Below are 23859 nucleotides of genomic sequence, written 5' to 3' on the forward strand. Positions count from 1 at the left end.
GGTGGTGGAGGGTCCCATCTGAGATCATCAGGGTGAAGTGGCATCACTCTTGGCAGTATTTTCTGGCTGCCTCAGAGCTGGAGGACTGGGTGAAGGAGAAACGGCAACTGGCGAGCAGTCAGGACTATGGTGGAGACGAGGCAGCCACTCTCAGGCTCATTGGGAAACACCAGGTACCGTGTTCCGGGCATCTTCTGCACAGTCTGGACTAGGGTGATGATGAGCCAGGAGGAGAGCGTTGTCACACTCCCAAGAGGCACATCTACTAAGAGGCACAAAGCCCTGCTCTTTCTTCCTGATGACCCAGCCAGTTCCTTTCCTGCCCAACCCCCAATCATGCAAGGAGGTCCCTTGCTCCTCCTCCATGCTCTCTTTCTTCAGAGCAACACTTCCAACAACCCCTGCCCCCCTTCTTTAGTCCCTTGACCAGTTTACACCCCTGTGGCCTCAGGATTTCTCTGTCTTCTCTTCTTTCTCTCTTGCCCCAACGCTCTTTTCCTCGCTTAGGGTGACCTGTTCTAAACCTCTCCATGTCTTCCATAGGGTTCTTCTTCCCACACTTTGAATATCACTCTGAGTTAATCAAATGCCCTCCAGAAACCTACCTTCCCCCACAGGCATCCCCTAGTTAAAGGGAGAGACCCTGGACCACCACCCTCCTTCCTGGAATCGGACTCTCAGGTCCCTAGGCCTGCAGCCGTCTTTGTTCGGGTTAGCACTGAAGCATCTTCTTACCTGGGCATTGCTTGCTCTCTGACCCTCTCAGTCAGTGTTTCTGTGTCCTGTGGCTGAGGACTCTCAGCCAGTCCTATAGGATGTACCTGGAGCCGTGACCTCGTGGGGCTTGGGTGTCCCAGGCACCCTGGGCAGCTCACCTAACTCTTTCCATATCTGTCTACTGTATTGTTGGGGTCTAGTTCAGAGCCACCTGTGCCTGTGCTCTCCCTTCCTTGACCCTGATGACCCAGCATTTACCCTTCCTTGCTAACTGGTGAGCCCTCTGTGGGCACCACCACATCTTCACTCTTATGGAACAGTAAGAGCTCTGTCAGTATTGGGTAGGTGGATGGTGAACGCATGTCTGGACAGATGGGTTGGGGGAATGAATGGATGGGTAGATCAGTGGGTGGGTAGATGGATGTATAGTTGTGTGAGCCTCACAAGGGTCCACGTGTACTGGCAGGCCCTACAGCAGGAGCTGGTTCTTTATTGGAGCTCCATGGAGAAGCTTGACCAGCAGGCCCACACCCTCACTGGCCCCGGGGCCCCTGAGCAGCTGGCAGTGGTGCGGGAGAGGCTCTGGGAGCAGCTGCGGGCGCTGCAGGCATTGGCAGCCATGCGGTAAGGGGCACTGTACCCACTCTGGGTACAGGGAGCCTGGCCACACTTGACTGTTCCCGTACTGTGACCCTGAGTCAGACAGAACGCATGGCCCCAGGCCCACAGAAACGCGTCAGATGAGTCCTTGCTGTGTGTAACTCCTCTCTTTCCATCAGGTCCTCAGTGAGGCCCAGCAGAACTCAGCCCTTGCTCCCCGCACTTGTTAATTCCCCCGTGTGCACCTTCCACTGTCCTTACTGTCCTTAGGCTTACTTACTCTTGAATCCAGAGCCACAGGCTTGGGCAGAAACCACCAATAAGCTCCTTCAGCTGGGCCAGCTGCCCCTGGGGGAGTGGGAAGCTGACTTGTGGGAACCATGGGCTGTCCCCACAGGGGCCGGGAGCTGGAGGGGACTCTGAAGCTGCATGAGTTCATGGGGGAGGCTGAGGAGCTGTGGAGCTGGCTGGCTAGCCAGAAGCAGGCGGCCAGAGGAGGGGAGAGCCTCGGAGAAGACCATGAGCACGTCCTGGTGAGAGGAGGGCCCGGGCTCAGAGGATACCCTGTGGCGGGAGACTGGGGGCCACGGGCCAGCCTGCGGGGCTGTTGGGAAGGGAGCCATGGGGGTCATGGGCCCTGGCTGAGGACAGGCCTTCTGAGGAGAGAGCACAGGCACGGTGGCTGTCTAACCCCTCAATGCCTGACGTTCATGAGGCACCTGCTTCCCAGGCTCCTCGCTGCCTCCCCAGCAGGGTACCGCTCTGTCACCCACTTCCCTCTTGTCCTCAGCACCTCCGCACCGAGTTTGCGAAATGTCAGCACCAAGTGGAGTTGGGTGGCCGGCGAGTGGCAACGTGCCAGCAGCTGGTAGAGAGCCTGCTGGAGCTCGGGCACCATGCTGCCCCTGACGCCCGCCAGAGGCAACAAGACCTGCAGTGAGTGCCCAGCAGGCTAGGCCAGGGGTGTGCTTTGGGGGAGCAAGAGGTACAGGTAGCACCTGGAGTGTTAAGAGCAGGTAGGGCCACGCTGACTCTGCCCGCGAGGACTCGGGAGGGGAGCCGGTCCCAGGGAGGCCAAGCTGACCACGGCCTCTGAAGGGAGGGAAGGCTGGGTGTGCAGGTCAGGAAGTCCTGCCCAGACCCCCCCAGGGACACTTTTCCAAACCACTGGCTCCCAGGACTCGGGCGGGGAAAGGAGCTGTGCAGAGGCCTGCCTGTCACCTGGTTGGCATGGGTCCCCCCCCCCGGCCTGCGACTCTGAGGAAAGCCCATGACTTGTCCATGACCCCTGACATGGAGCCCGGTCCGTCAAGCCTTAGAAGCTTACTGAGAGTGGACTGAGTAAATGAAAAATGGAGATAATCGCATCCTCTGCTCTCAAATATGGATAATCTGAATGACATGCTGAGACTTCTGTACAAGATGGAAGAAGTACCACAAAGCACAGGCATCACATACTGAGCATGACAGTGGTGAAGGGCTGAATTCGCAGTAAAGCTAGAAAGGCTCCAGGAGGCAGGTTTGCAGGCAGGCCCCATGGCAGGAAAGGGTGTTAAAAAGGGGAGCTTTGGGCCAGTCCTGGATGCAGCCAGAGAAGAGGAGGGCCAACCAGACTAGCAAATGGTGGAATGAGATGAGATGCTGGGCCAACTGCTGACCTCCCCTGCTCTTCCACATGCCTGGGGACAGGGCTGCCTGGTCGGAGCTGTGGGAGCTGACCCAGGCCCAAGGCCACCGACTCCAGGAGGCCGAGGTCACCCTCAGAGTTCATAGAGATCTGCTGGAAGCCCTCAGGCAGGTCCAGGTATGAGCCTGAGGGGAGGAAGGGGATTCTTTCTAGAACTGGATCCACCCCAGCCTCAGTGCCCCACCCGCTACTCCTGATGACCTTGGCCCTCCCGTCCCCTCCTTTCCTCTCCTCAGGAGAAGACCGCAAGCCTCCCCAGTGATGTGGCCTCAGACCTGCGTGGGCTGGAGGCCCAGCTGAGGAGACATGAGGAGCTGGAGCATGAGCTCATGGGCACTGGGCGGCGGGTGAGCCAGTCTGCCTGCCTCTCCCACTCAGGCCCCTCCAGGCCCCTCAGGCCTGCCTGTCTCTTCCCCTGCATTTTCTACACTCCTACAGGGCCTCTAGTTGGGCCAGCTGTGCATGTCCGGACACGGCCCAAGGAGGAGCCTGTGGGACATGACCCTTCCCTTGTTGTCCTCCACCCTGACCCCAGCTGCAGGAACTGCTGGAGACCGCAAACGCTGTCCAGAAGCTGGGTCCGGGGCCCCAGGCCCATGCGGTACAGCAGAGGCGGCAGGCTCTGGCGCAGGCCTGGGAGGCCCTGAAGCTACACACGGAGCAGCGCAGGGCCCAGCTGGAGCGGGCGTGCCTCCTGGCCCGTTTCCACAGAGCAGTGAGGGCTCCTTCCTCTTGGGGAGCGCGCGCGCACGTGTGTGTGTGTGTGTGTGTGTGTGTGTGTGGTGGCGGAGGGGGAGGCATGTGAGATCGTGCATGTGCATGCACTAATGAGACCCTCCAGCTCCAGAGGGAAACCCAGTGTGGACATGAGTTAGGAGAGCATGAGCATTATCTATTTGTGGCTACCTAGAGATTGCAAAACTCCTGTACGTTGCGTCATTGACCCTTCTTCATCCATGCAATGAGAAGTTTGGACAAAGATCCAAGGCCCCTCCAGCTCTAACACTGTATTTGTACACAAATCAACAGAAGGCAGTTTGTAAGTATTAAATTAGAACTCCAGAGGACAAGGTGAGCAGTGAGATACAGTGCCAGGGGAGATTTCATGAGGCAAACAAGGCCTTGGTCCTTGAAGAGTAGGGGAGCTTGGAAGAGAGGGAAGGGAGGAGAAGGACTTTCTAAGCAGGAGGAGCACCAAAAGCAAAGGGTGATGAGCCTCGGTGAGGGTGACAAGGAGGTTGGTCTGGCACATGTAGACCTTTAGTGGACCTGGAAGGATTAGGTTGGGTGACAGCATAAGACCCAGGTGACAAAAGACCCCATGAGCCTCACCTGAGGCTCTGACCTGGAGCAGCTCAGCTACTCTGATGTCTGAGTGGATCTGGGTATACTGTAGTTGGGCCTCAGAGCCCGGTTCACTGCCACCCAGCCCAGCCCTCACCCTGCTCTCCCCATCCATCTCCTGGGGACCTAGGTACAGGAATACACTTCCTGGGCGGCCAGTGTGTGGCAGGAGCTGCAGGGAGAAGAGAGCTCCCAGGAGCCCAGCAGGGGCCTTCTAATGCTCAGCGCCCACCAACAGCTTCGGGCAGAGCTGGAGGCCCATGAGGAACTGCACCAGACGGCCTCCCAGCTGGGCCAGCAGGCGCTTCTGGCTGTCGGGACACCGGTCAAGGAGGTGGGCCCCTTTTTCTGATGCCCGCGCCCCCTCCCCCCCCCAGCTTGCTCTGACTTCATCTGAGCCTGGTTCCCTCCCACCCTGCCCCGCTGTGCCCCTCTGGCCTCCCTGCAGTGGCTTCCTTCAGGATCTGCTTCCATCTTGTCCTTGCGGCCCCCTCCCCCCCCACCCAGTGCAGGCTCCCCACACGCCCATCCACAGGTCCAGGCAGTGCTGCAAGGCCTGCAGGATGAGTGGGAACAGATATTCCAGGCCTGGGAGCAGAAGGAAAGGAAACTGCAGGCCGTGTTCCAGGAGCAGATCTTCCTCAGAAAGTGTGGCCTCCTAGACCAGATCGTCACAGCCCAGGAGGCAGGTCCCCTTCACCCTGCAGCACACATCCCCATGCTCCCTCCTCCCTGCTTCCTCTCCCCTCCATTCACTTCCGGCTTCCTGGGACCCTGGCGTTGTCCCTGATAGGAGGCCCAGAGGCTGTGCGCTGCCTCAGCATAGATGGCTACAAATGGAGGTGGGGAGCCCCAGCTGTGTGGACAGTCCCTGAGGGCCTCTTCGACTTTTCCATGGGCTCTTCCAGGTCTCCCTGAGAACCAGTGCCCTGGGGAGCTCAGTGGAAGAGGTAGAGCAGTTGATGCGCAAACATAAGACCTTCCAGAAAGTTCTGACTGCCCAAGATGAGAAGGTAATAGACTGAAAGAGAACTTGGCATGGTCAGAAATTGGAGGGGAGGGGAGAGAAAGGAGGTAAAGTCTAGGAACTTGGGAGAGTTGTAAATGGGAGATGCGGACTGATAGGTGCGTACCCACAGGTAATGTTGATGTCCAGGGGCAGCCTGTAGGAATGGGGTGCCTGGCTGGGGCTGACTAGCAGAGCTGGATGAGGGCCACACAGCAGGGATACCAGGGCCACCTGGCTCCACCTGACTTGGTCACTGGGGAGCTGTGGGGCCTGGTTCTGGCTGGCTGAGAGGACCAGCCAGCCCTGGGCGTGCAGGGCTAAGAGAAGGGCTCAGCCAGCCCCTGCTCGAGCCTCCCCGAGTGAGACAACAATGGACTGTGTGTCCTACCTTGCCCCACAGGAGGCAGCTCTGTGTGAGCAGGCAAAGACACTTGGTGGCCCCAAGGTGCAGGAGAGGCTCCGCACGGTGCTAAAGCGTCGGGCTCGAGTAAAGGAACTGGCAGAGAGCCGGGGACGTGCCTTGCACACCTCTCTGCTGATGACTGGCTTCACCACGGCTGTGACCCAGGTCAGAGGGTCACCTCCAACCCAGTGCCTTCGGCTCAGGCCACATTTTACGGTGCATAGATGACATTTACCTTCACAGGCTCATTCAGGCCTCACTGCACCTCTTTGATGAGGACACTGAAGTTGGGAAGGTTAAATGGCTTTCCCAGAGGCCTTGCTGGGACCCAGAACATTTGATTAAGAGACACTATGAGCAGAGACCCCACTGCTTCCTGAGCTCATGAAGGCTGGGGCAAAGAGAGGAAAGGAGGCAGGGCAGGGAACCAGGTATCTAGGGCCTGGGAGCAAGCCAGCCTCACCTCCAAAGTGAGTTCCCGCCCAAGGGCCCTGCCCACCTCTTCCCTGGGGCGAGGGACCAGCTGGGCCTGGTACGAGCCTTCGTGGGCTAGAAGCACTGGGTCTCCTCTCCCAGGCACTGCTTAGCCCTGCTCCTGGGGCCAGCGCTCCACTACCTGGGCACAGCTGAGAGTAGGTGTGTGGGACATCTCTGTGGACTGAAGCAGTATCAGCATCATGGGACACGTCCCCACCCCCACCCCCACCAGGCCCAGGACTGGATCCAGGCTCGAGTCCAGCAGCTGAAAGAACCAATCTGTCCTGGGGACCTGAAAGATAACTTGAGGCACCTGTGGAAACACCAGGCCTTTGAGGCTGAGGTCCAGGCCCATGAGGAGCTCATAACCTCTGTCACCAAGGTAACAGCCAGGCCCTTGACCCCAGTCCTGCCGCAAAGTGCGGACCCTTGGGTGGCCAAGGGGAAAGGCCTTAGGCATGGGCAGGCAAGGTCTCGGGGTGTCCTGTCCTCCAGGATGGTGAGGCTCTCCTGGCACAGAGCCACCCCCAAGTAGGAGAGGTCTCCCAGAGGCTGCAGCTCCTGCAGGAATGCTGGCAGAAGCTAAGGCAGGCAGTGGCTCTTCGGGGCCAGGACCTGGAGGACAGACGGAACTTGCTGGAGCTTCTGCGGAGAGTGGACCTTGCGGATGCCTGGATCCAGGAGACGGTGAGATGCAGCTAGGCAGGGACAGGGGCTGAGAGGTGGGGGCGAGGAGCCCCAGGCCCACAGCTCCCTGGATCCCAGACAGGTGGAAGCCCCAGCGGGAAGTTCTCAAAGTCTCCACCTGCCCCAGTAGTGCCCCGGGGGCTGGGCGCATGTGGGGCTGGGCCTCAAAGTGCTGCCCGCAGACCCTCACCCTTCGATCTCAACAGGAGGCAGTGGTGGACATGGGCGACCTGGGCCGGGACCTTGAGCACTGTCTGCAGCTCCACAGGCGACTCCACAAGTTGCGAAGAGTCTGGGCCCAGGTAAGGGGGCCCCACGGGCTACTTAACAGTGCAGAGTGTGACCCAGCATGGGTTTTACCCAGCTCGGTGTTTACTACCTGCATGTGCTTAGGCAGGCCCCATCATCTCCCCAAGCCTTAGTTTCTTCATCTTTAAAATAGGGATAACACCTGCCTCACAGGTAAGGGAGCATGTATATGTGGTGGTGGTTACTGGAATCTATGCATGTGATAAAACTGCAGAGCCCTTCCTCCCTCCACACACACAGATACGTGCATGTAGAAACTGACAAACTCTAAAGCCTGTCATCTAGTTAATATTTATAATGTTTAGGGGCACCTAGGTGGCTCAGTTGGTTAAGCCACCAACTCTTGGTTTCAGCTCAGGTCATGATCTCACGGTATTTTGGGTTCGAGTCCCAGGTTGGGCTCTGTGCTAGCAACACAGATCCTACTTGGGATTCTCTCTCTCTCCCTCTCTGCCCCTCTCACACTTGTGCTGTCTTTGTCTCTCTAAAATAAACTTTTTCTTTAAAATGTCTTATTTCTGAGAGAGACAGCGTGAGTAGGGGAGGGGCAGAGAGAGAGGGAGACACAGAAGCTGAAGCAGGCTCCAGGCTCTGAGCTAGCTGTCAGCACAGAGCCTAACACGGGGCTCGAACTCCTGAACCGTGAGATCATGACCTGAGCCAAAGCGGACACTTAACCAACTGAGCCACCCAGGCGCCCCTCTCTCAAATAAGCTTTTTAAAAAATAATGTCCACTTCCTGGTTCTATTGTTGGACCACAGTTACAGGACATGTTCCTCTGGGGAGTAGCTGGGGGAAGAGTATGCAGCACTTGTCCATACTGCTTGTGCAATTTCCTGCGCGTCTATAATTACTTCAAAATTAAAAAAAAAAAATGCACGTGTGCCTGCATGCAGTGGGTAATCCATCAACTGCAGCTTCTGGGAACCCTGATTCAGCCCCTCAGCTTCTCCTCACCACACCCCTACATGCACCCCCCCCAAATCTATTTCTCTTATGTGGAACAGACAAAGAAATTGGACAAATGTAGTCCTACTCAGGTGTTAGAGACCAAACAGGCTAACCTCCCCCTTCTTGAGGTGAGTACGACATTTAAAAGGCCGCAGTGCCCCAACCCAAGCTGCCTGTCGCTGGTGGTGGAATTCATAGCCACCTTCACAGATGCTGTGGGGGAAGGAGCACCAGAGAGACTCAAGGAGCTAGGCTCAAATCCTGGCTCTGGTGCAGATGAGCCACGCGAGCCTCTAAGCTCTGCTCTGGCATCTGTAGGAGGAAAGAATCCCCCTTCACTGCCCAGCTCAAGAGACACTTCTATGACGGACCGGAAATTCAAATAAGCTCTACAAGCTGCTTTTCATGAGGGCAGGACACCTGCAATTCTCCCAGGGCCAGGGACCTTCCCCTTGGACCTGGAAGCCCCTCCCAGCGTCTGAGCCGGTGACTCCTAGGGGTAGGGACACCTTACCACCAGGAGGCCTGAGCTCACCATTTCATTCCACCCCTGGCTTGGCTTTTCTCATCCTGATAAGCTGCATTTTAACTTGAAAGCTTCTGTTAGTCACTGCATGCCTGCCCAGCCACCCTGCCTGATTTTGACCTGGGAACTTATTTCCTAGCCTTAGAGATGACACTGGGGCTGCAGGCCCCAAGTGGATCCTGCTCGCCACACCTGGCATGGGGTGCAGCTGTCTCCGCTCCCCAGACATGCTGCTCCTCACCCCCTCTTGGGCCCAGGCAACCTTCCACGTGCATTGTGCAAGCGGGGTGAGGGATGAGTGTTGCCACTGCCTTCACCCCCGCAGGACACCATGGACGACAGCCACATCAGGGGCATCGATGACTTGTCCCTGAAGCTCAAGAATCTGGGCCCTGAGCAGCTCAAGACTATCTGCCAGCGGCGACAGCAGCTGAACAACAGGCCAGTCCTGGAGCGGGAGGTGGTGGGGCTAGGAGAGGGAAGCAGGGGTGGGAGGGTCACCTCGGACTCAGCCTCAGCCTTACCCCCTCTCACCAGATGGAAGAGTTGCCAGGGCAACCTCCTCCAGTACCAACAGCAGCTTGAAGGGGCCCTAGAGATACACACACTGTCGGGAGAGCTGGATGACCTCACTGAGCGGATTGGAGAAAAGGTAAGTAGCAGCCTGGGGGCGCGCTCATCAGGAGTCTCCATGTGTCTCACTCTTGGTCCCCTCTCCTCTTCAGCTTGGGCTACTAGAGGTTGATAGCACTAGGAGTCCATCACGGTGGGAGAAGGGTCTGCTAGGGGCTCTCAGGGTGTCCACTCTGGGCCTCAGAAGCCCCCATTGCAGGCTTGGAGGCCGGCCCACTGGCTTCCAGAAACACTGTGGGTCAAGAGGCCAGAGCACCCCACACACACACAATGCACCCTTCCCTCTGTTGTCCCTGAGCAAGCCCAGAGCCTGCAGGAAGTTTGCCCCAGAGCCCATCCAGGGCAAACACGGAGAAATGCTGGTGAAATGCTGGCTAAATGCTGGCAGAGAGGGAAGTGAGGTGGTATGCAGCCCAGGAAGCCCTGTGTGGCACAGATGGCACCCTGTTCTGGGCATGCAAAGGGCTCTTGCTTCGCTGTCCTTACTCCTCCAGGTCCTGCCCTAGCCAGCCAGACCTGGCTGTCTGTCCGTGCTCAGTGACCCCCAGAGGAGTAAGGGTCAAAGGAGACTCTCCCCCACAAACACAGATTACTGTCAGCAGAAACTCCATCTTGGGAATGGGGCCTCCAGTCTATGGAGGGCACCAGGAAGGGAATCAGGCTGAGTACTTGCTTTTCACACAGAAGCCCCATGGCCCCGGTGACCCCCTGTAGTGAGGGAGAAGCTGGGGCAAAGGTGAAGCCACTAATGCTGCATCCATCCCCAGGCTGCCCTGGTTCAGGCCCTGAACGGTGGGAAAGATCTGGAGAGTGTGCAGAGGCTGATTCGGAAACACAAGGAATTGGAGCAGGAAATGGGCCTGATCCAGGCCCAGGTGGAGGTGTGCAGCTGGGTGTGGAGGCGGGCCCAGGCCCAGGGTGCCTCCTCTGTGGGACCATGGGTGGGCATACATCGGGCAGGAGGGCCTCAGGACCTCAAAGCCAGCAAATTAGGTTTGGTGATACACCCCCCTACTGGCTAGGGGCTCCTGCAGCCAGGGCTTCCCTGAGTGAGGCTGCCTCCTTGCCCCAGCCCCTGACCCTGGCTTCCCCCACAGTCCCTGCAGTGTGAGGTGGGCCGCCTCTGCCAGAGAAGCCCAGGGGCAGCCCACAGCCTCAGCCACAAGCGGCGGGAGATGATGGACAGATGGTGGCAGCTCTGGAATGGGGCCCAGAAGCGGTACAAACCCCCAGGCCTCTTTCTCTCACTGTTATAGGCTCTGCCTCTGCAGCAGCTCAGTCTCTACTCCCCACCCCACCCCACCTTGACCCTGGTTTCCCCTGAGAGCCTTCCTCCATCCTTTTCATATAACCGCTGGTATTGTCACTCTATTCATTCCCAGCCGGTGGGCCCTCCTCTGGCTAACAGAATTCAGGGATGGGAAGCACTGGTGGGTGCAAGGGGAAGTGGGGCTCTGAAGCCCCAGGACTAGCAGATGAACCCTGTGGGCAGGAAGGAGTCACTGGATGCCTTGCACCAAGCCCTGAAACTGCAAGCCGTGCTACAGAACTTGTTGGTCTGGGCCCGGAGGCTGCGGGCTGAGATGGATGCCTACAGCACCCCCTGCAGCCCCGCAGAGGCCCGGCGCATGATAGAGGGGCACTGGGAGCTCAAGGTGAGGGCTGGGATCCTGGGACCTCGCCTCCTCCCCGCCCTCTCCCATTCACTCATCCCAACTTTCTCTTGGGTCCTTCCTCCCTCACCTGCCTCTGCCCTTCTCCTCTTCATCCCACCCAGTCTGCTGTCTTCCTGCCTCTCACCCTCCCCACTGGGCCGCCTCCCTTCCGCTGGCTGACGGAGCCTCAACCTCCAGGATCTGAGCCCAGTCTTCTTACAGGCCGAGCTGGACTCCCAAAGAGACCGCATCAGCCTGGCCCGAAGCACTGCGCAGCGACTGCTTGCAGCCGGGCACCCGTCCTCCCCCGACATCCGCCTGGCCCTGGCTGGTTTAGACCAGGAACTGAACAGCCTGGAGGGGGCCTGGCAGGAGCACCAGCACCAGCTGCAGCAGGCCTTGGAGCTCCAGGTAGGCAGCCTCCATCCTGCCCCCACACCCTGGACTGGGCGCTAACCCCATTGTCTGTGGTCAAAGCCAAACCTAGAGAGGCTGCCATACCGGGGCCTTGTCCCACCACCTGGCAGCCACCACTCAGCTTGCCCACGGCAGCCCTTGCCTGCCGTGGACTCTTCTGGTGAGCTGGGATCTTGGTCCAGGGTTTCTCCTCTGGGCACAACCAGGGTCACTCCACCTGCAGTGACTGGACCCTTTGCTCACTTCCTTTTGCGGTTTCATTTCTTGACAGCTGGTCCTGAGCACTCTGGAACAGGTGGAGAGTTGGCTCTGCGCCCAGGAGGCCTTGCCGGCTAGGGAGGGTCTGGGGGTAGGTGCCAGCAGGGGTGAGGGAGTTTTACAAAAGCAGCGTTAGGGCTCATGTCAACCAGTGCTTCCTAAGCTCCTCAGGCCAGGGAGGGGGTCACCGAAAAGTCTCTTCCCCAGGCATGCTGGCAGTTCTCATGCACCCAGGGTTAGGCCCCACGGGGATGTCATAGAGTTTAGAGGGCAGGCGTGTGGCCTTGACCCATTCTTGCCTCCCTGCCACACTCGTCATCTCTGCCCTGGTCACTTACCCACACCGAGGTTTGCTCTTCCAACTACAATCCCAAACCCTGTGGCTGGCAAGCCAGACTCAGGGAGACCTCTGAAAAGGCGGGTGCTAGCGTGTCCTGGGCTGACAGTCTTACCGGGAGTGCAGAGGAGGGAGTGCTCCTGGTACGTAAAAAAAAAACCTCCACTTGCCCTGCAAATTCTGACACTGGCCCTCATGCCTAGTACCTTACCTGGCCAAGAATCCCTGTCCTGAAGCCAGATCCGGCCTCGAGGAGTCTTGGCGGGGTGGGGGGGGCAGTGTTTGGGCAGAGTGCTCACCACGTGGGTGAGTGGTTGGCAGCAGATGGCTATAGGTGGAAAAGCAGAGAGCTCGGGATGGGACGGGTGGTACTGTGGACAGAACAGGCTTCCCTGCTCCCGCCAGGACTCTTCGGTCAATGTGGAGACCCTCTTGTGGAAGCACAAGGTGCTTGAGCGGGGCCTGGAGGCACAGGCTGAAAAGATCAGCGCCCTGGAGGCAGAAGCCCGCAACCTGCACCGGGGAGGGCTCCCCGAGGCCCAGACTGCCCTGGGCCGGTGCCAGGCTCTGCTCCTGAGGTACCTCTGGCCCTGGGCTGTGGGTGGGATAAGCCCCCGGCACTCCTGCCTGGCCCAGAAGTAAAAGGGAGTTTTACAAAGAAGGGTGTGCTGGAAACCAGAGAAATGACCTAATGAAACGGCAGGTCCAGAGCACAGTGGTTAGGTGTTGACCCTGCAGGGCCAGGTAGTCCTGAGCTCCTGTGCACGGCCCACTCGTGGTGGGACTTGGGCCAGATTCCTCACAGCGTCCCGGCTCTACAATGAGTGGGTAACGGTACCTGCCTCTTAGGGTTGTGGTAAGGACTGAGAAGGTACCCTTGATGTCTCAGCACAGATCCTTCCGCTCAGGCAGCTTGGCAGATTTCTTGTGCTCATTTAAATGAAGCTAGGGAGCTCCTGGGCGGCTCAGTCGGTTAAGCATCTGACTTCAGCTCAGGTCATGATCTCACAGTTCACTCATTTGAGCCTTGAGTCAGGCTCTGTGCTGACAGCTCAGAGCCTAGAGCCTGATTCACATTCTGTGTCTCCCTCTCTTTGTCCCTCACCTGCCAGTATTCTGTCTCTCTCTCAAAAATATAAAAATCAAAAAAATAAATTGAAGCTGGCACAGCTTATGAGACACCAGGCTCTGCCTTTTTTTCCCCTCATAAAAAGCCCATCTGATTCCTCTACCTCATCCAGCTTCTCAGACTTTTATATCAAGGAAGGTGGGCCAACAGCCAATGATCTCCTTTTAACTTAATTCTTTAAAACCCTGTCTTCAGGGGCACTTGGGTGGCTCAGTCAGTTAAGCGTCCTGCTTCGGCTCAGGTCATGATCTCACGGTTCATGGGTTCAAGCCCCACGTCGGGCTCTGTGCTGACAGCCAGCTCAGAGCCTGGAGCCTGCTTCGGAATTTGTGTCTCCCTCTCTCTGACCTTCCCCTGCTCACACTGTCTCTATCTCAAAAATAAATAAAACATTAAAAAAAAATTATATATAAAAAAAAATAAAACCCTGTCTTCAAATGCAGTTAGTTTGTGAGGTACCTGGAAGTAGGACTTCACCATAAGAATGGTGGGGGGCGTGGGGGGACAAGGTTCAGCCCATAGGGGTGTATTGATACGTAAGGAGGGCGGTCACTGGCTGGAAAGGTGCATGCACACACATGCATGCACACGCATGCACATGCACACACACACACACCAGCCCCAGTGAGGGGACCCGAGGACCCATGAGACCCTTCCTCTGGCAGGAAAGAGGCACTCGTAGAGCGAGCAAGGAGCCATCGCCACCAGCTGGAGGAGCTCCGACAGCTGCAGACTTTCCTGCAGGATTCCTTGGAGGTCCGCCTTGGGTTAAGGGGTGGGCCGTGGTTGTGGTGGGGAAGGAGCCGCTGCCCCAGGGAGAGGGCAAGCCCAGAGGTTTGGGGCAAAGGGAGAGTCTGAGGCAGCCAAGCCAGGTCCTCCCCATGTGTCCAGGTGGCCACGTGGCTGAGGGAGAAGAACTTGGTGGCCCTGGACGAGGGCTGGAGAGACCCAGCTCTGCTGCAGACACAGCTTTGGAAGCAGCAGAGTCTCCAGGCCGAGCTAGACACGGGTGTCCGCCACCACCAAAGGCTGCAGATGGTGAGGCCCAAGGGGTCACGGGATGGTCTTGCAGGCCTGGGCAAGGGGCGACCCCACAGTGGCTCTGAACCATAGTAATGGATGGCTGATGTTCATGGGGTGCTTTCTGTATATAGGCACCATGCAAAGCACCCAAAGGTAGTGAAAAGTAGAAGCTTTCCTGGGGCATCCTCTCCAAAAATGGTGCCTTTTCAAGATTTTTAAAGATAATGTTTTGACGGGATAGTTCTTAAAGCTATCTTGGAAAGACATTAGGTGACAGAGAAAGGCACAGCTAGCAGTCCTGTGGGTAAAGGAGTCGAAGTGTAGCACCTTTTCCTTTTACCATCTCCCACCTACAGAGAGCAGGTCCTGACCCAAGGCTGGCTCCAGGTACTGTCAAGTGTCCTGTTAAGACTTTTTAATGTTCTAAACAAAATTTAAACAAAATCCTTAAACAAAGTACTAGTGTCATCTCCCTCATATGGATAAGAAACATGAGCTCAGGGTGGTTACAGAGCTTGGCCAAGATCACACAGCCAGCCCGCAGACTATGGCCCTGAGGCTGGCGGCTGGAGCTCGCACCAGTCCCAGGGCCCCTGCAGTCCTGGGTCCATGAGGTGTGCGCCGTGTCGCTGTAGGAGGGACAGAGGCTGCTGCAAGAGGGCCACCCAGCCTCAGAGACCATCCAGGAACGGCTGCAGGAGCTGGGGGAGCTCTGGGACAGGCTGCAGGCCAACAGCCAGAGGAAGGTGGCTGCGCTTCAGGAAGCTCGCGAGGTGAGCTGTGCGGGCCTTGGCATGCCTGGAGGAGGTGCTAGGCCTCTCCACCTCACGCCCACCTCCCGCTCTGCCCCAGGCCCTGCACCTCCGGAGGGGTGTGGAAGAACTAGAGAGCTGGCTGGAGCCTGTGGAGGTCACGATGAGAGCCCCCATCGGGGGCCAGGACCAGCCCGAGCTGGATGAGCTCCTGAGGGCTCAGGGCGAGCTGGAGGCGGCAGTAGACAGGCAGGCCGGACAGGCGCAGCGGCTGCTGGGCCAGGCTCACGTCTTCACGGGGGAAGGCCACTTCCTCACCCAAGGTCTGGAAGACCAGGCCCAGCAGCTACTGCAGAGGTAGGTCCGAGCACCTGCATCCTCCTCTCCCCCTTCCTTCATGCCCTCCAGCCAGTGTCCTCGGAGCTCCCCCCAACCCATGCAACCCCATGCTAAGGGGCACTGAACAGGTGAGTTCTGGGTCACAGTCTGGTGCCAACACGGATGACCGTGGTCCTGGCCTGCCCTGGTCCTGCCTCTCCTGCTGCAGATTTGAGAGCCTGCAAGAGCCCCTGCGGGAGCGCAGAGCAGCCCTGGAGGCTCGGAGCCGCCTCTTGCAGTTCCTCAGGGATGCTGATGAAGAGATGGCATGGGTGCAGGAGAAGCTGCCTCTGGCCACCAGCCAGGACTGCGGGCAGAGCCTGAGCACCGTGCGGCACCTGCAGGAGAAGCACCAGGTGTGGGAACCCTCCCTCAGCAGCGTAGGAAGGGGTTGCCCTCAGATTGAGCCCACGGCTCAGCCCATGGTGTTGGGAGCCTTGTGCTTCTGGGGGACTTTGGGGAGACCCTAGGTTCTTTGTTGGCAATAAGGACAAGGAACTCTTCGGGGCCAAGCCTGCAGGAGCCTGTGAGGCTTCTAGCACAACTCTGGGGCCCTCTGAGGAGTGTCCAGTAGCATCCCTGGTCGTGTTTTCCTCCACCTCCACAGAACCTAGAGAGTGAGATCAGCAGCCACCAGGCCCTGACCCAGGCCGTGGTGGACGCAGGACACAAGCTGGTGCAGGCTGGGCACTTGGCTGCCCGCGATGTGGCTGCCCGGGTGCAGCAGCTGGAGAATGCCATGGGCTGCCTGCGGGCACAGGTGACCCAGAGGCGGCAGCTGCTACAGCAGGCTCAGGAGGCCCAGCAGTTGCTGACGGAGGTGAGGGGCTGATGTGGGACGCAAAAGGGCAGGTCCTGGGCATGAGGACCCTCAGAGTGTACTCAGGCCTGGAAGGTAACCCCCATGGGGGGGTCCTGGCTCTGTGCGTCTTCTGTTGTGTCCACTAAGCAGTGCCCTGCCCCGAGGCTCTCCTTGCTGCGTGTTCTCCAGAACACAGACCCCTCGCTGGGTTTGGTTTTCTTGTGTTTTGCTGATTCTTCTAAACCAATGATTCTCAGTCATTGCTTTCCATCACAATGATCTGGAACCTGTAAGAAATGCTGATTGATACTCAGCTTCCATTTCAGACCAACTTAGAAATCTTTAGGGTTGAGAGCCAGGCACAGAGAGTGTAAAAGCTCCCAGCTAACTCTGGTGTGCAGCCTGGGTGAGAACCACTGCTCTAAATGTCGAGGCTCCAATCTGGGAGCCCTGGAGGCCAGCACCCAGGGAACACTCTCCTCTGGGCCACAGCTCCTGGAAGCAGAATCCTGGCTAGAAGAACGGGGCTGCATCCTGGACATCGAGGATGTGGGCCAGAGTGCCGAGGCCACACATGCCTTTCTGCGGCGGCTGGAGGCCACCAGGAGGGACCTAGAGGGGTTCAGCGTGCGAATTGAGAGGCTACAGCAGACAGCAGTCCTCCTTGAGAGCAGGCAGAATGCAGAAAGGTGGGTGGGAGCCAGGCCAGCCTTGGGAGGTGCAGGGAGGGTGCTCCCTACAGAAGGACACAGGGAAGAAGGGCTTCAGCCGAGCTGTCCTTGTTGCCACAGCTGCAGGGTGCTGGCCCGGATGCGGGTGGTGAGGGAGGTGCATTCGGGGCTGCTGCAGAGGGCGGAAGGCAGGCGGCAGGACCTGCAGGAGCAGCTACAGCTCCACCAGCTGGAACGGGAGGCTCTGCTCCTCGACACCTGGCTGGCCAGCAAGGTGGCCACGGCTGAGTCCCAGGACCATGGGCAGGACCTGGAGGCTGCCAAGGCGAGTCACTCCTGCGTGAACCTGGGGAGGAGTGGATGGAGGTGGAGTGAGGGCAAAGGAAGTGTACACTTGGGTGAGAGGAAGGCAAAGGGGTTAGCTGTGGGGAAGTAGGGGGTTTCCGGGCTCTGGGCGGATCCCTATGGAACTAGAGCCAGAGCCCGGGGACTTGAGCCACAGCCTCAGCCGGCACTGATGAGGGAACTGTCAGATACCGCCAAGTCCTTGGTGAGCTGCAAGTGCTGCTGGACGCCACCTCCAGAGTGACCCTCCCTGGCCCTGTGTCCTTGCAGGTGCTGCAAGAGAAATTCGATGCTTTCAGAAAGGAAGTTCAGAGCCTGGGCCAGGCCAAGGTGCAGGCCCTGAGGGAACTGGCAGGTTCCCTGGAGCAGACAGCATGCCGGCACAAGGTCCAGATTCAAGCCCAGAGGAGTCGCGTCGAGGTGACTTGGGAGAGGCTGGAGAGGGCAGTAAAAGCCCGCACACAGGTGAGTACCCCCAGGCCAGGGGCAGCCAATGGACAGGCACATCTGTGCCTTCCTGGGCCAGGGACAGGCAGGCCCATCGGGGGTGTGGNGTGTCAAAGTCTTGCTCCTCTGCTGTACCCCAGCCGTCTCCACCAGTGTGGTTTCCTTCTGGTGCAGTTCACACCACCAGGGAGAAACGGAATGCACGTGTGGCCTCGGAGCCTCCCCTAAACATGAGCTTCAGGCTCTAAGATCTGTCCTGCATCGAGCTCTCCCGAACCACTGGCACTTACCTGGCTCCTTTGCCGCACTCCCTTACTCTACTCACCTGTGGGATGGGTTCAGTGTTGCTCTATAACAGGTGTTCTCAGCCACAGCAGCTGTTTTCTATAAAAGCAGCCTGCTCCCCAAGCCCCTGACAGCCTGGGCAGCTTCCTGAGCTGACCCTCTCCTCCTAGCCAGCCGGCCCTAAAAACCAAACTCCTCCCTCCTGCCCCATGGATGGACCCAGCCCCCCACTCCCAGCTTCAGAGCCTCCATTTCTGCTTTTCTGGTAAGTTGTACACTGAAGACCCTCTTGTCACAGAATGCCCCCTGAGGCCCTACCATGTCATCAGTAACATTACATGTTCATTGAGCACCTGCCACAGCAAGGACATTTTCTGTACCTGGTGGTCATGAGTGAATCACCAAGCCCATGGTCCTTGTTATGTATTTATTTACTTACTCTGAGAGAGTGCGAGTGCGAATGTGAGCAGGAGAGGGGCAGGGAGCAAGGGAGAGAAGGTATCCCAAGCAGGCTCCACAGTGTCAGCACAGAGCCCAACGCGGAGCTCAGACCCATGAACCATGAGATCATAACCTGAGCCAAAATCAACAGTTGGACACTTAACCAACTGAGCCACCCAGGTGCCCTGGTCCTCTTCCTTTAAAAGGAGGTGGCCTACAAGGCCATGTCTCCAGGGAGAAAAGGTCCTAGGAATGAGCTCCACCCAGAGCAGGCCCTCTTTGCTCTCCCAGAGCCTGGCCACAGCCCGTGACGTCCGTGGCTTTGAGCAGACTGTGGCCCAGCTCCAGAGCTGGATTCAGGAGAAGTTCACCCTGATGGGGAGAGAGATCTGTGGCCACAGCCTGTCATCGGTGCAGACCTTACAGCAACAGCACAGGTGTCTGGAGGTGAGGGTCCATGCCCATAGTCTGCCCTTCAGAGTCCCTCTCTGCAGGTGGTAGGTAGGGGACCCTCAGAGGGGGGGAGGGCAGGCCCTCCCAGCCGGGGAGGGCTTGCCCAGGTCATGGAACAGAGTGGAGTTGGCTTGGGCAAGTCTGGGAAGCGGATCAGAATCCTCTGAGAGGACCAAAAGAGGAACATCTATCAGGCTGCCGGGGTGAGACCTGATCATGCGTTCTGGTGGCAGAGGGAGCTGGCAGCTGTGGAGAAGGAGGTGGCCCGAGTGCGGATGGAGGCCTGCAGACTGGGCCAGCTACACCCTGTGGCCCGGGAGGGCCTGTCTGAGCATCTGGCCAAGGTGGAAGATGCCTGGGCCACCCTGGACGCCAAGGCCCAGGAACGGGGTCAGCAGCTGGAGCAGGCTGCCCAGGGCCATGCCTTCCTTGGCCGCTGTAGGGAACTGCTGTAAGTGGGCCCCCTGCCCTGCTGTTGGCTCAGCTCTGCCCTGAGGGGTGTGGGGAGGAACCCCAGCTCTTCAGGGAGCTGGACTCCCATTCCCTGCACACAGCTTCTGCCCTGCCTCCCAAGGCTTCCCTCCCAGCCCTGACCGCAGCCTCATCTCCCTGCCCCCAGAGTATGGGCTCAGGAGAAGCAGGTTCTGGCTTCATCAGAGGCACTGGCTGAGGCCGTGCTGGGGGCCGAGCGGCTCTTGGTGCAGCATGAAGAGCTGGGGCAAGAAGTCAAGGAGTGTTGCCTTCGGGCCCAGGCCATACAGCAGGAAGGGCAGCAGCTGGTGGACAGTGGCCACTTCATGTCCCGGGAGGTAGGAGCACAAAGGCGAGCCTGGGGTTGAGCTGAGGAGGGAACCCAACCACCCAAGGCCATTCCTAGCAGGAATGGAAACCCTCAAGAGAAGAAGGCGGGACAAGGGATGCAGACAGAGGCAGAGAAGGGGGGTGTCTGGGCCTTCCCTGGACCTTTCTGCTGGGCACCTGCCCTGCCCTGCCTTGGGGCTTCTGCTCGAGCATCTGGCCATCAGCACCGCTTCCCACCAGGTGATACGGTGTCTGCGGGAACTGGAAGGGCAGCTGCAGGCACTCGCGGAGGCCTGCGCCCTACGCCAGGAGCGCTGCGAGGAGAACTGGGGCCTGCAGAAGCGGCGGCAGGAGCTGGACCAGGCCGAAGCCTGGCTGGCCTCCCGGGAGGGCCTGCTGCTGGACCCCAACTGCGGGGTGAGCCACCCTTAACCAGCTGCGTGGACGGCAGCTGTGGCCAGGGACAGGTCCTGTCGCTCCTCCGCTCCCTGAACAGACAAGCCAGGCTGTGGACAGTGAGGGGGTGGCTCTCAGCTCCCCTTGGAGCTGGGCCTCACCCTGACCTACATCTCCCCAGCAGTCTGTGGCCGACGTGGAGTTGCTGCTCCACAGACACCAGAACTTAGAAAAGTTGCTGGCAGCCCAGGAAGAGAAGTTTGCCCAATTGCAGAGGGAGGAAGGGGTGAGTGGAGGCTGTGGGGAGAGTACACCAGGAGCTAGGGGTCTGAGGGCCAGAGCATCTTGGTCTCAGCCGGGGTCGGGACCTCTCCACAAAGTACTGAGCCTAACACCTCTGACCCCTCAGGAAAACCTTGTTCTTTGCCCGGGCAGCTGCAGGGCCCTGTCACCTGGGTGTCCTGGTAGGTTAGAGCCCCACCATGGACCAGGATGACAGGGAAGTCTCCTGAGCTGAAGCAGAAGAGAAGCCCCATGAGGAGACAGGGATCTCTCCAGGGGGAAGGGATCGGGGGAGGACCGGCTGACCTGGCTTACCTTACTCCCCTTTCCAAGGTGGAACAAAAGCTGCTGTAGCAGGGGACAGGGCTGAAACCCAGGAGCGTTGGCCACGAGCTCACCTCCCTCCAGCAGAGGCCCCTAGGAAGCAGGGGGCCAGCAGTATTGGCTGAGACAAGGGACCTGCAGCCAGGTGTCCCCCGCGTTGGGTCGCACATAGTCTTGGCCACCACTGTCCCCTTGGAAGGTGCAGCCAGGCAGCAAGAGCGCAGTAGGGCTGGGGCCTTAGGGGTAAGGCCCACACCCTGCTGCTAGCGCGGAGGCCCTGGGGGCTGGGGCCACTGGGCATAGGAGCTGAGAGTCCCCGGGAATGGAGTGGTCAAAAAGGGGTAGATTCCTAACCCACCTTCCAGAGGGGTCCTGTCCTCTGTTGCTGGATGTTTCCTGGGCCCTTTCTTGTACTTTCAGGATGCAAAGGATGCCCCCACGGTGGAAGGATTTTCGGAGCTCAAGCAGCAGTGGCCTGCAGCGAGGCAGGTAAGTACCAGGAGATGCCTTCTGCAGGCAGCTCTCCTCCACAGAACCACTTGGGCTGAGAGGGGCCATCAGGGCATGGCACCCTGCATTATGGTGGATATCCTCCCCACTCCAGTCTTAAGACCGCTTCATTCTTTTTTTTTTCCTTTTTATATTTTATTTTAGTAATTTCTGTGCCCAATGTGGGGCTCAAACTCACAACCCCAAGATCAAGAGTGGCATGCTTGGGGCGCCTGGGTGGCTTAGTCGGTTAAGCGTCCAACTTTTGCTTAGGTCATGATCTCGCGGTTCATGGGTTCGAGCCCCGCGTCAGGCTCTGTGCTGACTGCCAGCTCAGAGCCTGGAGCCTGTTTCAGTCTGTGACTNAGTGGCATGCTCTACCCACTGAGCCAGCCATGTGCCCCAAGATAGTTTCATTCTTAAGATCCCTCATAGCTTCTGCCCCTACCCAAGTAGAGAGTGAGGCCCTCTTCCTCCTCTTCTAGTTTCCCTGCACATTATTCCCTGGCTCCCTCTTCCCCATGGACACCTTGGACCAGCCCAGGACTTTGCCTGGGAGCCTCTGGAGACACACGGTCAGGCTTTGGCGAGGCCAGGCTCCAGTCTCCTCTCCACGCTCAGCTGGTTCCACCTCACTGCCCTCTCTCCACAGCCCAGCTTCAGTCCTTGGGATGACTGTTGTGGGACCTTCAGGGGCAGTCCCCTGAGCCTCTTCTGGGACAAGAAGACAGCAGAAGTACTGGGCAGTGGAATATGGGGGAGGCAGAAGATGGGCCCGTGGAGAAGAGAGGCCATGGCAGACATGGCCAAGGTGACCCTTCTCTCATCTCTTCTCAGAACATGGCCCCCATGGACACCCTTGATCTCACAGGAGCCCAGTGTGAGAGGCAGAGGTACTGGCATGACAGGAAACATGCTTTCTCCTTAAGGTGAGGGCCACATGGGGAGAGAGACTCTGGCCCCCAGACATACTGACCCAGCAGACACGGCCTCTCAAGAGCAGCCAAGAGGCTAGAGGCAGGGTTCTCCCACAAGGAAGGCAAAGAGTTTTGACCCATGGCTCTCTGCCCGGCAGGCTGAGCAGTGATGTGGGGATTCCATCTGCAGCACTATTGGAAGGGCATGCCGAGAGCTGGCATCGAGCCCCGAGCAACATGGCAGGTATGCACCATGGCAAGCCTGGGGCAGGACTTGGGGAACTGATTCCCTGGGCCCCAAGCTGCACTTTCCTGCATCCTCTCAGGCTATAGAGGTGCCATACTGTCTACAGCCTGAGAGGTAAGTGAGACTCAGTATCTTTTCTCAAAGAATTTAAGGCCCAGAAAGGGTAAACAACTTACCCAAGATCACACACCTAATTAGTACTGGAAGTAGGGCCATGTTTGACCTGCTGGCTGCCTCCTGGTCCTGTCTCACCCCCTTAGGGGAGTCAGAGAGGCAGACTCCCCAGAGTGTTTCTAGGCTTGTTCTGCAAACTGGGACCTTCTCTAACCTTCCAGTCCTCAAATAGCTCTGAATGTACCACCCTTGGGGGTATGGACAATGGCCAAACCCACTTCTATCACAAGGGATGCCTGGAAAGCACCCCTGCACCAGGAATCTCTTGGTCCGTGTGGTCCAGGATCCACCTGGACAGTGTGTGTCCTGATCATGTCACTCCCCAGGTAGGAGTCCCTTCCTGTTCCAGTCTCTGGGTTCTTGGCTCCATTCCTCACACTGTCTCTGGCCCCCTGGTATCTCTCTGAGCCTGTCCTTCCAGAATCCCAAAGGGATCTTGGGTTTCTTCAGGATCGCCTCCAGGCTGAGCCTTTCTTAGCCCATCTGCACTCAGCCTTCTGGAGGCCAGGTACACGGAGGTGCCTGCACTACGCCTCCACTGGGGCAAGGCTTGGTGCGGACAGAGCCTCCTGCAGCAGTTGTAGCTTAGTCTGTTTGGGCTGCTTTTCACAAAAATACCAGACTGGGTAGGTTACAGACAAGAGCCATTTATTTCTCACAGTGCTGGAGGGGGGGGGGGTCCAACAGCAAAGCGCCAGCCCATTGGGTGTTCGCTAAGAGTTGTCTTTTGGGGTAGGAGGGTGTCCTAGCTTGTGGTGAGCTGAAGGGGTGAGGTCCTAGCTCACTGGGGTGTTCGCTGTCAGGGCTCCACCCTCATGCCCTAATCACCTCCCACTACTCTCACCTGGGGGTTAGGATTTGACTAGAGAGGCAGACATACGGACACTAGCAAAGAGGAAGGACCCTGCAGGGAGGGTGCTGTCTGCTGAGGGCCTAGCAGCTGCGCCAGGCTGACCATGGCACGCCCTGTGCTCTCAGCCCACAGGCTGAGCCTGGAGCTCCGAGCCAGACCTCTGCGCTTCCCTGTGGAGCACAGTGCTGAGAGGGTGCCCAGTGCAGCTGCCGCGCTCAGGTAGGACAGCTGGGTATATGGGTAGGTGGGAGTCCTGAGCCCCCAGGACTGGCACAGATGCTGCCCTCTTAAGCCCAAGATCCATAGACTCTAACCTGAACTAACAGGGGGAGGAGTGACTCTCATCTTTGAGACCCTCAACAACAGGAAATCCTAGCACCCACCTTGTCTGGTGCAAAACCCCCTAATGGTAACAAAGTCCAGGCCCTGAGGCTGCCTTTCCCCACAGCTCCCGGGGCTGGCCCCTGACCACCTCCCTGACAGAGATCCGTGTGAGTGCTGACGGCCAGCTGCAGGCTGCTGGCCCTGCCCAGGCCAAGCCCAAGGTACAGGGCCCCCCGGGTGTCCCCTTGTATATGCGGGAATGGCTGCCTGGCTCTGTCTCCTGGGATCCCACCTCTCTCATCCCTTGGTCTCCTC

At 58.5% G+C, this 23859-nt stretch overlaps 1 protein-coding gene across 1 annotated transcript in view; it reads left to right on the forward strand.

Moving 5' to 3' along the window:
* Positions 1 to 23859, forward strand: part of SPTBN5 (spectrin beta, non-erythrocytic 5) — a 45181-nt gene that overhangs the window by 20457 nt on the left and 865 nt on the right. Inside the window, 43 exon segments of the mRNA XM_077764370.1 lie at positions 57 to 173; positions 1184 to 1341; positions 1715 to 1850; positions 2108 to 2253; positions 3007 to 3121; positions 3241 to 3351; positions 3540 to 3719; positions 4479 to 4682; positions 4884 to 5033; positions 5257 to 5361; positions 5758 to 5925; positions 6470 to 6619; positions 6733 to 6924; positions 7131 to 7226; positions 9037 to 9152; positions 9249 to 9363; positions 10112 to 10225; positions 10442 to 10563; positions 10837 to 10999; positions 11222 to 11410; positions 11688 to 11765; positions 12417 to 12589; positions 13806 to 13896; positions 14032 to 14178; positions 14799 to 14936; positions 15016 to 15272; positions 15463 to 15649; positions 15901 to 16113; positions 16588 to 16784; positions 16887 to 17091; positions 17382 to 17576; positions 18576 to 18731; positions 18971 to 19188; positions 19357 to 19546; positions 19779 to 19955; positions 20116 to 20220; positions 20550 to 20783; positions 20961 to 21029; positions 21682 to 21799; positions 21802 to 21958; positions 22105 to 22190; positions 23298 to 23439; positions 23669 to 23765. Coding sequence (XP_077620496.1) covers positions 57 to 173; positions 1184 to 1341; positions 1715 to 1850; positions 2108 to 2253; positions 3007 to 3121; positions 3241 to 3351; positions 3540 to 3719; positions 4479 to 4682; positions 4884 to 5033; positions 5257 to 5361; positions 5758 to 5925; positions 6470 to 6619; positions 6733 to 6924; positions 7131 to 7226; positions 9037 to 9152; positions 9249 to 9363; positions 10112 to 10225; positions 10442 to 10563; positions 10837 to 10999; positions 11222 to 11410; positions 11688 to 11765; positions 12417 to 12589; positions 13806 to 13896; positions 14032 to 14178; positions 14799 to 14936; positions 15016 to 15272; positions 15463 to 15649; positions 15901 to 16113; positions 16588 to 16784; positions 16887 to 17091; positions 17382 to 17576; positions 18576 to 18731; positions 18971 to 19188; positions 19357 to 19546; positions 19779 to 19955; positions 20116 to 20220; positions 20550 to 20783; positions 20961 to 21029; positions 21682 to 21799; positions 21802 to 21958; positions 22105 to 22190; positions 23298 to 23439; positions 23669 to 23765 — 6477 coding nt within the window.

This window comes from Crocuta crocuta, unplaced genomic scaffold, assembly GCF_008692635.1.
Source record: "Crocuta crocuta isolate KB4526 unplaced genomic scaffold, BGI_CrCroc_1.0 scaffold102, whole genome shotgun sequence".
Taxonomy (NCBI): Eukaryota; Metazoa; Chordata; class Mammalia; order Carnivora; family Hyaenidae; genus Crocuta; species Crocuta crocuta.